General features: G+C 37.6%; 1 protein-coding gene across 5 annotated transcripts in view; it reads right to left on the bottom strand.

The window, feature by feature from the left end:
* Nucleotides 1–12,945, bottom strand: part of LAMA2 (laminin subunit alpha 2) — a 537,163-nt gene that overhangs the window by 400,081 nt on the left and 124,137 nt on the right. For all 5 annotated transcript variants that reach the window (XM_070496423.1, XM_070496424.1, XM_070496425.1 and 2 more), the window contains exons 2-3: nt 9,280–9,450; nt 3,099–3,211 (exon numbers count right to left, since the gene is read on the bottom strand). In XM_070496423.1, the coding sequence (XP_070352524.1) occupies nt 3,099–3,211; nt 9,280–9,450 (284 nt within the window). The remainder of the gene's footprint in view (nt 1–3,098; nt 3,212–9,279; nt 9,451–12,945) is intronic.

The raw sequence follows: 12,945 nt of genomic DNA, 5'->3' as shown, positions 1-12,945 counted from the left end.
TTTTTCTCAATAAATTGTTATATTTTTCTAGTACTTATCTTGAATGTTAAAATTTAAAAGAAATTTTCAGCATAATCTGTAATGATTTAATCAAGAAAATGGCTATTTATATTTAAAACAGTAATTTATTAAAAGTATTTCACAAAGGAGCCAAGTATATATCAAAAACAACAAAAAACTGGCAATTGTTGAAATTCACTTATCTGAAAATAAAGAGAACTAATAAATGGTCAAACCTCTTGCTGAATCAATGACAACATTTAGTGATATTTACCTATTATTCATTGTAAAACTGCTGCCCATGACTCTCACTTGCATAACAGCTCACATTATACTGAATAACCTATTATACCTTCAAGCTGTAGGTGGAAAAAACAGCAGTTATGCCTTTTGAGAGGCAAGAAAATGAGAGATCTGGTCCTTTTTTTCATGACAAGACAAATGTTGGCTATATTCTCCCACAGAAGCCAGGAGATGATAGTGTGGTACTTCTTGAACCCAAACAATGTCTGGGCCCCTTGAAGTTATATGTTAAAAACTCTCATACGCTCTCTAGGCTAGGCTTTCATATCCCAGTTTAGGAAATACTGCTGTAGCTTGAGGTCTGGATTCAGACTACTCAAGTTGAAAGCCCAGTCCTGCCCATAGGAAACTTTGCTAAGAAGGCTGTTTCTTAACTTTTCTAAGTCTCGATATTCTTTAACGATTAAATAGGAATAATAATACTAGCTGCTTTGTAGGCCTATTATAAGAAGAAGTGAATGAAATAATAAGAATGTCTACGAGGAGGCCCATTAAGGAATCTGATTACAAAACCTGCTCAACTGTTTACATCATTAAATCTTTGACTAAATTAAAATCTTTAGTTAAGTAGAAAAATAAGAATTTATTTCATTTTATAGATTGTGTTCCCTTTGTTTTGAACAGAAAGTAGGAAAGGGCTGAAGAAAATAAGGACACGGGTGGGCATCATCCTGGGATATGAGAGCATATGAGGACAAGTCTGTTCTACTTCCTGTAGGTATATTTGAGACTTTGGAGTCAAGTAGACCTGTCTTATAAACAGATTTGTGCCACTTATTGTGAAGACTAAACTGTAAAAGATGTCTTCAGTAGTCACTCCTGTTAAGGCCATTAAACTAAATGGGAAGAGGAGAGAACAGGAAAAGCCACATAACTCTTGAGACACCATGTGGGAATGGATGAGCAGGGACGCAAAGCAAACGGGAATACATAAATGGCTTTGTTGAAAAATGGGCTTTCAGGTGGACTCTTTGATCTGGTGAATTAATAACGACAGACATGGTGGATAGAAATGATGAGTAAAAACTTGTAACTGTACCATCCAGTTGTAAATTAGAAGGAAAAAAACACTACTGTTTGATGACAAGTAAATATTATCTGGTTGGGCTCCAAGAGTAGTATAAGCGATATGTGCAAATTATATTAATAATTGACACTCTCGCTCCGCGTATGATCTAAAAGAGTTGGTGGAGAGTAAACCAGAGCAATTAACCATCACTCTTTATTGATTCCCTATCCCAGGAGATGACCCAAAGCAATAGTCAGCAGCCTCTCTCCTGATTGGGAAAGCGGACTTTCAATGACCAAATGAAGGGGGAGAACCGCTGTGACTGAAGAAGAACCAAGTTGTCTTTATGAGTGGGATGAAGTCCATTGCGAGGCTAGGGTATTCAGGGAATTCATGCGCAAGACTTCAGTGACCTAAAGCACGATTGATCAGTGTGGTCGTTTGCCCTGCCACTGTTCCCTGTTAGGGCTCGGAGGCTTCCTGGGAAATATCATTAACTCGAGGCTGACATTCAGCTGCGAGTGTGAGTAGAAATAAATCCATGCCAGCTGGCAATTTAACTGCTGCACTGAACCCCTGCTGCTACCCAGTTGCTCAGGTCCTGAGGAGTCCCAGATGGGTGGAAAGAGGATCTGCTGTGAGACCCACAAGCCAGCTCTTTACAATTCCTGAATGTGTGCACCCTGTTCAAAATCGGCCCAAAACTTGACGGGGGGAGGTTATACTCCTGTGATGATAAATGGCATCCCTTAGGAAAATGCCTGGTGCCTATCCGGCCCCTGAGAATGTGACTAACCCGCATTGGCTGGTGCTTCCCTCTGCTACGGCTATCTGTGGAAACACGACCTCTACAGTATATGGCATCTGACATTAACTATCTTGGCCATTCCCCCTTCACTAACCCTAAACTCCATTGCTGGTCTATCTCCACGGGGCCAGGAAGGAGTGGTTGAGAGTCTTTCTGACGGTGATTCCAGAGAATGAGAGAAAAACAGGCTGAGTTAAAGACATCATCTAAATTCAGAACCTCTAGCCTCAGCCTTCAGCTAATTGAACAAGCTTTTGTATTTGGAATAACAGCAAAACATGGAAACATTTTTCCATATTCCATCTTATTGGCATCCTAAGCCTAAATAATTTGGGGTGATGGTGATGCTTGATTAATAACTTCAGCCTCACCTGAATAATGTGAACAGAAAGAGAAAAGAAATTAAGTGTAGAAGGCACCTAGGCCTATGCAACACAAACTCTAACGACGCGCAACATCAATTTTATACGACTACAAAGCGTGTTACCTCATTTAGTGCCCCAAGTTTAATTTAAGAATCAGCTGTCACAGCTTGCTCAACTCTCAGTAATGAAAGGCAATTTACTCAAGAGCCTTATTATCCAAGAACCTTTCAGTACACACACCACGAACAGAGTGGGAATGCTGTGTTATTTTAAAAGTTAAAAATAGCACTATTATATTTTCTTTATGTAAAATTTTGTTGATCTGTATTTTCATCATTAACTTTCATTAGTCAAAACAGAGTCAGCTCCTAATTCAGTTCTAAACTCTTTGTGTGAATTCATTTTAGCCGTGCTTTAGAAATAAATGCCAAATATTTTAAAACAACAATCTACTAAATGAATATGCTCCTCTGTTCATTGTATCGAGAAAAGAATGGAGGGTGATAACAAAAAGCATTCTTTCACCCAAGAAGTACTGTGTACGCAAATAGCAAATCCAAGATACAATTTTAAAGTGGAACATGATAAAAAAAAAAAAAAGGAGACACTATACCTGCTGTAAATCCAGTGTAATTGTCACATAATGGTATTCGATCCCATTCTTAATACTCGGACTCTGCCACCACGTGTTCTTCCCATCAATAGCATTCGTAATTGGGTGTCTCTCTATTGAACGAGCAGCAGCACGTGAAAGAAGGAGAAGAGATCATATGATAAATTTAGAGTTGTTTCTTTAAAGAAAAAGGTACATCTAAGTTAAAACCATCATCATATGACTAGCAAACATTAAAAGAATATAAAAAGAAAGCAATTCATATCTTCCATAGAATTTATTTAATGTCAACTTCTTCATTGCACTCTACAAGATAGTGTGAAAGGGTTATAAATACTTAGGCTGTAAGAGAAGAAGCTGCTTAGCACTCTGGCCATCAACTAAAATGGCAACTTTAAAGATAACTACAGAAATTAAGTGTGAAGAAATAATATTGAGATCTAATTGATGTGTCAGTCATTCAAAGAAGCAAAAACTGTACCGTTTGAGGCAGCTCTAGTATGCCATCAAGTTTGTTAACAGAAACATAAAATCCTCAATTGTGGTTGAAAGGTACTTGAAGATTTGCCCTTCTGACACATTCATTATTACCAAGACTTGGGCAATCCAATATGTATCTGGTTTTAATACAAAATGCTGTCAAATGCATCCTCTGAGGCTTTTTGCAGTCAGTCCTTAGCTTGCCAACTTTCTACCACTATTTAAAAATATAATGAAATATACTCCCAACCTCCCATCCAGCATCTGCCTGTCCCCACAATCGCTAACTCAGTGAAGGTGTCTGGACAGCAATGGCAAGAAGGGAGAGGATGGCACATGAAACTCCATCCTACCAACAAAACATGAATCTTTCCTCCCCTTTACTCCAGATAGATGGGAACAGGCAGGATCTATTGTGAGAATTAAAAGGCAGATTGGAGATAGAAAATAGGAGGTGTGGGCAATCTTTGCCCCCACCCCCTACAGTACTCTCTTATAGTTCCTTCTCGCAATCCTCAAACCTCAAATTCCTCATCTCCTCCAGCTTAGCTCCACACATCTCACAACAGCAGCCACTACTCACAGGCTGCCAAAGCCCTCATTCCCTTTTGGTTCTCAATCATTTGTTCTTGACTCAAATCTGTGCTTCTCATTTCCCAAGTAACACAAGTTCTGTTCCTTCTCTCCTCCTCTAAACAGGCTCAGCTCATGTACGGATGACGATAACAGGTGTGGAGCTTGTTGAAGATGTTCTGATTTCCATTCCCAGGGCTGCAGTAAGGGTACTTAAGCTCCTAACATCTCACTTGGAAGTCACCATATTTGCCCACAGAGACGTAAACAAAGTAGACGTTAGCTTCCCTGCTACTCTTCTGTTCATTATGGATTATACTTTGGGGTGTCCGTCTTGAGAACTTTTATAACACTAATTCTCTGAAAGATGTCTCAAATGAACGGCCTAAGAATAACCTTTTATATTAGAACACAATTTTTTTTGGAAAAGAATACTTTGGAAGGAATACTTCAAATAATGAACAAAACATTTGACTACGAAGAACAATCATGGACTCCCAATTTGCCTACATAATGCAGTAATCTAGCCAACTATTCTAATGGTAATGGTGATGAAAGAGCATAATATTTGGAATATGAAGAGCTGGAGTATGAGGAGCTAGAGATTCCAGCTGGCTCTACCAGTTAGTACTTCACTGACCAGAGATGAGTCAATTAAACTCTGTGTCATTCCTGAAGCAGGCGTAACAAAACTCCACTCACAGGGCTACTTCCCAGATTCCAAACTTTCAGAAAAAAGTAAAATTTTTTAAAAAAATGTGTGTGAGAGCAATTTGTGGAATTGACATAGGAGTTCTAGCTCTTTACTTCTCCAAGTTGTGGTAGCCTCCAGTCTTTTACTACCGTTTAATATGCCATCACCATTGTCTCAGAAAATGAAGGATATTTAAAACCAACAAAAGTTTTAAAAACCATAACATCAAAATGAAGGATAATTATTTAAAGGTATTCATTTTATTTTAATGAAAAATTTGGAATTTTGTTCTCATTTTGCCATGGACGAGTAAAAATATCTCAGATGGGAACTCTTGACTCATGGGGTCACCAGAGAAACATTCTATCACTATTAATGTTCTGATATTATGCACAAATGTAAAACTAATTACACACCTTCTCTAGATGTATACCATTCTGAATTTTAATTGAAGACAAATTGCTTTTAATTAAAAATTTGACAATAAAAATCAAGCAAAATGAAGTCCTCGATGCAACAGGAGTCTGATAGTAAAGTAAAATCATCTTCAAAAGAGAAATTTTTATTTAAAACTGAATATTCATTAAATTTGCCATTTTCAGATTTTGGACATTTTAATTAAACACCAATTTTATTGACATAGTCTGCTATAACCTGCTTAATTGAAAACATAAAGACTTACGCCTTTCAGTTACTTATAGTAATGTGAGTATTTAAGGCAGGACAAAAATAATTTGCTTTTATTGGTAAATTATCTATGTCAACTAAACAACTGGATGGACTTTGTCTTGTACCAAGTCTTATCACATTAGCAGTCCACTGAGATGAGACATCCTATCTCATTAATGAAAAGTAACATTGCTGAATATATAATAATTAGTGCTAGTTAACTTGTTCTGTTGAAGCTAGAGAAGGCATCGGGTTTTCATAATTACAACAAATACCAGAAGCATAACTAAATATCAAATAAATGCCCTTGGGGGTGTGAATGGTTATGAAAATTGGCACATAAGGAATCAGAACCATAAGTGAATTATTACTGGCATTGCTTCTGGAGAAATAAACATCACAGCAAACATTCCCCAAACATCTTCCTGAACCGTCTTTGCAGATTGTGGGTTTAATATGTGATAGAAAAACACACACACAAGCACATTTCCAAATCAAATTCATAGCTCTTAGGTAATTGTGAGAGGAGCTAATTGGAAATTTTGATATCTGCCACCTCAGGTCAAATTGATATGGGAATTAGTCACAAAAAGGAAGACTGGGAGATGAATCAACATTTAACCATAATCCCCATTATGAAAGTTTTATCATAATTAATTTGCAAATACTGATTAATTGTTGGCATACTTCCCTTATTTAAAAGGAGATAGAAATTTATAACATCCTCAACAGGGATAGCTATGCAAGTCAATCTAAAGGGCCATTGCATCTGAAAATTGGGGAGGGAATCGTTGATGAAGTAAACCTTTCAAACTGCTAGTATTTAGTTGAAAAGCACAATCTATTAACAGTCAGGAACTTCGAGTTTGCTTTTCTTTGTATAGTAATTAAGTCCAGACCTTTCAGATTTATTCTAGCTCTTCATAGAATTTGCGGCATTTTATCATCTGTTACTCCAACTTTTACTAAAATATATTCATGTGGGTTATTGCTAGATTTTTACTCTCTAGATTGTTATTCTGTCTAAATTTCTAGTTCCAAAACGCAACTTTGAAACGTAATGAAGCTGGTAATTTAAAATTAAATTTATCACACAAAGTAAATCTAGGCTGTGATAAATTTAAAAAACACTACAAGTAAATAAAAATGGGAGATACAAAACGTACCTCATATGCCCTCAAACAACTTATTCACTTTTTTGTCCCAATGTGAAAATATGGAGTGAGATTGCCTAAATATGGATGTCTTCCACTGAGACACAAGAGAATCTGAATATCAAACTCTGAAGAGAAAAGTGACAGAGTTGCTCTTGGACTCAATTTGGTAAATGCATCTCATCCATTTTTTCAACCAAGAGTCTCCACTCAATTATTTTCCACCCCAATCTTTGTACCTTCCGTCTATCCTGTCTCTATGACTATGTACATTTTCTTCTTTTTCTCTTCCTTCTTATCTCAGCTAATTCATCTTTTTAATGCCCATCTGAGTCTGACCACCATCTTGGAACTTTCTCTTCTTACTTCAATTCCCACTGATGTTTTCCTTCTCAGAAAGCATTTACAAGATGTACTACATGGTATAGCCCTGAGTTCACTGTTTTGAATATTTGTTTAATTGCCTTCTCTATCCAAGCCTTACTTACCCAAACACTGTACCTATAGGCAGGAACTATAAACGTATATATTTATATACATACACATGTACACACACATATATTTGATTTTACATCCTTTATGTCTCTAACTCTTCCTCTCTGCCTAGCTCTTCCTAAACACACATGTACACACTCCCAACCACCAGCCCACCATTCCCTCCCAACCCATTTTCAAGCCTCCAGGCTTCCCCATGTTCTCTATGAAATCATCAAGGCCACCACTTCCTGAACCAATCGCAGTCTCTCCGCATCAGGCTTCATCTTCCTCCCTAACGAATTCAAAGCTCATAGTCCATCAATTCATTTATTTTCTGGCCTTTCCTTCCATTTTCTTGCTTTTGATGTTTCCCCGGGGATCTGACCTATGTCCTTTGTCCGTATCATTCTATACAAGAATAGCAAAGAGATGGAGTGTGTTCCATCACTCCCCCACTCCTATCCCATACCATACAATCTGCGGCATAGGAAATAACCAGTCATTAAAAGGCAAGTCATTAAAAGGTTTCGAATGGTTACTATCTTTGGTTTCTTACCTTTTTTTTTCTAACATTCTGTGATATACAAGACCAGCAGTTTTAATCACAAAAGTCTCAATTCTCCAAACACATTAATCTTTTTGGCATCTTTAAATTTATAATAGAGAGGAGACTATGCATTCTTCCCCTTAACCAGCTCTGAAAAAGTATGCACAATGCCTCCCAACTTTCTTTTGAGATAAAAAATGTAAATTGCGAGAGAAAACTTTCTTCAGTTTATAAATTTTACAAGTGAAACAAAAAGGAAGAAAAACTAAGCAAATTTAAAAGCAATGTAATTGCGAAGCTTTAGTCCCATTATAACTCACCTCATTGACATTAAGTATTCACTTTATTAACCTCTTCAGTATTTATATTTGATGATTTCCCAATGTCTATCTCTAAATCAACCCCCATCTCTAGAATCATCTCACAGCATTCTCCCTTCTCCATATAAAATCTTTACTCAAACCAAATTACTCACAGTTCCATGAATATCTCATGCTGTTTCATGCCTTGAAATTTTATGTATGCTTTTTCTTTTATAATACTCTTCCCCTTTTCCTCTTACTAACCCTTCTTTTCTCAGTACATGGGTTGCTCCCTCCCAGGAATCTCTACATGTTCCCTTAGCACTCAATTTACTTTTCTATTTCCTCTGCGTCTCCTCTAAGCCTCTTAAGCCACGGGCTATGTACAACTCAACACTATGCCCAAGTACAATGCATTGCCCATAGCAGGTGTTCAAATGCTTGCTGAATAAATACATGAATGAGTCTAAGATATCAGTGTGGTTCCTAGAAGCCACCAAGTGGGCTTTGTATGGCACTGCTCCTTAAAACTCTCTTCTCATTGTGTTTAAAAGCTTCGTTATCTGGCTCCGGCCTCTGCACCAGACTCATCTCTACTCTCTGCTCTCTGACACCTTCAGTTCTGGGCATTCCTAACTATTTGCAGTTCCCTGAGAAAGCAGGGGAACTGTCTTATTCTGATCTCTCTTCCTGGCATTCCTTCTCTTCCCTCCCTGCCCTCTTTACCTGCTCAGCTTATACCTGTCCTTGGATCTCATCTTAGATATCACTTCTCTGGCAAGCCTTCATTACACCTAGACTGAATTTCTGACCCGCCTCTCTCTCCCACAGGCCCCTGTGCTCATTCTTTCCAGTGTATTTAACACACTATATAGCAACAGTCTGCCCTTTTTCCCATTTCTTTATTAGTTGAAGCCAGGGACCACACTTTATTCCTGTTGGATCTCCAGCACAGGACCTGGTACATAAGTGACCAATGAACGAATACAGCCTGAATTCATAACCATATCCTCAGATACTATTCTGGCAATAGTAAACCTACTGACCGCCACAGGTCTTCAGCTCGAAAACCCTGCTCCAGCACTGCACCTGGTCCACATAAGGAACTCCAATAATGTTTGTCAAGTGACAGAGAGGGGCTGCAAAAAAGCTCACAGTGGAAGAAAAGTTCTAGGAATTTGGGGATCACAAGCCCTTTGACTTTCATGCAACTTGGCCTGAAACTCTCTCAATTATAGCTCCTACCCAGTGCCATACAAATACAAATACAAATTAAAATACGCACGGAATGGATTGCTGCTGTTTTGATTGCAGATTCGACACTGAGGATTCCTCACAGGCTGCCCAGGGACATGCTCCACCAATTTACAATACATTTCAGGTCCTTTTTCTCCACATGTTGCGTTTGTGGTGATGAAAGCATTAGAAGCAAGATTCAGGACAGCAGGGAATAAACCTAAAAAAGATGGACAAATGAAGGTGTGTGGGTCAGAAATGACGTGGTGTGATTTTGCTGCACTTTAAAATGAAATTAAGATAGGATTTTTTCAGAGCATTAAATTAATTGAAAATAAAATAACCAGTGATAATTAAATATCTGACCTAACTGAGTACACTACATAAATAGCATGTGTTATCAAACGAACATTTGTGGTTTTTTTCTTTCTGGGTCTTAAATATGGAATCTAAAGCTATCTTCTTAATTTTTAACTTCTAATACTTAATTAGAAAGAACATCCTCTCTCTAACATACTTTAAAAAAACAATCTTCTGTTCACGTTATTGGCAAAAAGTCGTACTGAATCTTCCATTTCAACTATTCGATATCTACTAGGAAATTATAATCATGTGTAAAGATTTTGCACAACTATGCATCTATGTTTTTCATGGTCATTTTTATGCTTCAATTATCTTTTAGCATAAATGGTTATTGTAACTCCTTTATATCCAGACAGAAGAAGATAGAACATGAGTAAAGCTTTTGGAAAACCATTCTTTACTACCTTCTGCACTACACAGCCATATTATTAGCAATGTCTTATGAGAAACAAGTAATCGTAGTAGTCCATGATCATATACCAGAAATTATTTCTTAGATAAAATTGTTCAGCTTGCTTAGAGACAATCTCAGAGGCTGATTTCAGTGCAGGGCTCGGGAGGCCTTTGATTCCATAGAAGAAGCCAACCCAAGCTCTTTACTTTTCATAATTACTGTCAATTCTGCTTCATACATGTCTAGTAGTTGCATTTCATACACCTCTTTTCAATGACAATTTAGTAAAGTCACTTATCAGAAGCCACTCTTTAACTGAAAAACTCACCTTGAAGAAAGTGCACTTGAGATTATAAATAATTTGACTCAATTTATGTAAGGAATATGCTAACCATCTAGGTAGTCTCTGCTCTATGTACATGCTAAGTAGGTCCATATCAATTCAACCTCTGACAGAAAGTCCTTGACTGACTAAATCTTAGGTCCTGATGTTTTATTGAGATCCCTAGAGTTTTGAGTTCACAAGTGTTTTCTGCCTTATCTTCAAAACTTAGCACATGCTGGGTATAGAGTAAGGACTCAATATACTTGTAAAATTAATCAATTATAAATATTGACCTTGTAAACATTCTTCTGCATCATCTAAATAATAATAATAACCATAGTAATAATAGTAATATCCAGTATTATTGAATGTTTATAATATGCCAGGCACTATTCTGTCAGGGACTGTTCTAATACTCCCTATTGTTTGGACGAATTTGCTACACAAGACACCCAATGAGCTTCATACTATTATCACCCTTATTTTATTAAGATGTTTGGTAACTTGCCCAGGATTATAGCTGGCAAGTAGCAGAGCTGTGATTTGAGCTCAAATAATCTGATTCCAGAGTCTGTCCTCTTAATCACTATACCACATGGTTTCTACACGTGTCATATGAAACTTACACAAATCTAGTGCTAATTTGTGGTGCTGGTTAACTTTAGAATTGCATTGAAATAAACACTACTACAGCAAATAAAAAATAATTTTAAATAATTTGAATCTCTATTGTAATCGCTTTTAAAAATTTCAAAGAGCCATTGAAGTCATAGACCAGGCGACACCTCAATTCTCATCTCAGTCACTCTCAGGTCTCTGAAAGAGCTGCCAGCAAACAGCCTCCCTTCCTACCAGTTTCTAAAGTCCCTCTGCTTCTGCTGTTCCAATCCAGCACCCTCCCACCACAGCAGCCCTCCTGCTCTGTGCTTTTCTCCAGCTAACAGTTATTTGAGGCTTCCAATTCTCCCTTGTTTGCCAGGAGTTGAGAACTTACTTTTTTACTTAATTGCAGTCACTATCCCAGTCATTCTTCTGGATAAATTTATCTCCCCCACCCCTCGCCCCCATCTATGCTCTGGCAGCCACTTAGTGAGACATTCTGTCAACGGGATGTGAGGTCAGCTAATATGATGATTGATCAGAAAAATATTAGCTATTCATAAAACTATTGTGATTTATTTCATGAGGAAACAGAGTGTTTTATAAAAGGTAAAGTACTAAAGAAAAGTTATTTATGATATTTTTGTTTGTTTGTTTTGCCTGTGTATACTAGGCTTATTGGAAGCAACTTCAATTTTGTGAAGTTTGTCAAGTTATAAATTTAAAAGTAATTTGATCATCCCCAGAGCATTCTCTCTCTACCTTAGACATTTTATTGTCTAGGTTGGTGAATGATATATAATTAAGTAAATAAGGTTTGGCTGTATATCTTTCTTTTCTGTCATTCATCACCATTTTGTATGTATGTATTGTATGATCATTATTTCATTAAATATGTGTTGAGCATATACTATGCCAGGTACCATATAAGATTTGGGAGTGAAAGTTCTGTTAGGATGGGCTTATTGTGGGAAGTGATCTTGAGCTGCATCTTGAAGAAGAAATAGAAGTTTATCTGGTAGAGAAAGGAGGAAGGCAAAAGGAAACATACCAGGCAGTGGAAATAGCATACGAATGTGGACTTTATTTTGAAAGCTTACATGGATTTGTGTGACTGACAGAGTACTTGAATTTTTCATTATTCTAACCCATTAGATGACGTGATAGCGTGTATATAGAAACAGATGTGAAGATGGATATAGATATAGATACAGATAGATTACACACAGAACACACATAATGGTTCACATACATACCAACACAAACCACTGCCTATTGGTCGCTGTTAGCAATTTGTTTCAGTGGGATTTTTCCACGTCTTTAAATTTTTAATTTACAGTGTAAAAAAAAAAAAGGTAGTAAGAAGGAAGAGATATAATGAGAAGCTGTTTTTAGGAGGGCAAAACTTTACCTCTCATCCTGTTGGCCTGCAGGATGTGTTTAGGTTCTTAAGTCCCTTCTGGCCCCTCCAAACAAAGCCAGCTTGCTTAGACAAAAGCTGTCTCAGGCAGGAGCCAACATCTTGAAAACTGCCCCAGGAGATTGTCAGTGTCTTTTTGTTTGTTTATTTGTTTTTGCTGAGGAAGATTAGCCCTGAGCTAACATCTGTGCCAATCTTCCTCTATTTTCTATGTGGGTTGCCACCACAGCATGGCTGATGAGTGGTGTAGGTTCATGCCCAGGATCTGAACCCAGGAACCTGGGCTGCCAAAGTGGAGTGCACCAAACTATAACCAATAGGCCACGTGGGCCACCCCAACATCAGTTTTGTTCTGTGATCTTTGCCTCCTCCCTCACCTCTGACTAGTCTGACCTTGACCCTGACGTTGGATTCTGTTTTGTAGGTACAGGTAAGACTCCTCATGCCCTGCTTTGGTGCAGTCCAACGGGACCTGATTTGAGTTGTATTGGCCAGTGCTTTCTCAGATCTGAGTAATTGTGGGGGGGGGGGGGGGGACCAAAACGGGAAGATAGATGGTAAAAATTATTTCACTGTACATTATATGTTCCAAAAATAAAGAATCGTATTACAT

This window comes from Equus asinus, chromosome 24 (genome assembly GCF_041296235.1).
Source record: "Equus asinus isolate D_3611 breed Donkey chromosome 24, EquAss-T2T_v2, whole genome shotgun sequence".
Taxonomy (NCBI): domain Eukaryota; kingdom Metazoa; phylum Chordata; class Mammalia; order Perissodactyla; family Equidae; genus Equus; species Equus asinus.
Note: the sequence above shows the minus strand (reverse complement) of the source record. Positions and strands in the feature narration are given on the sequence as shown.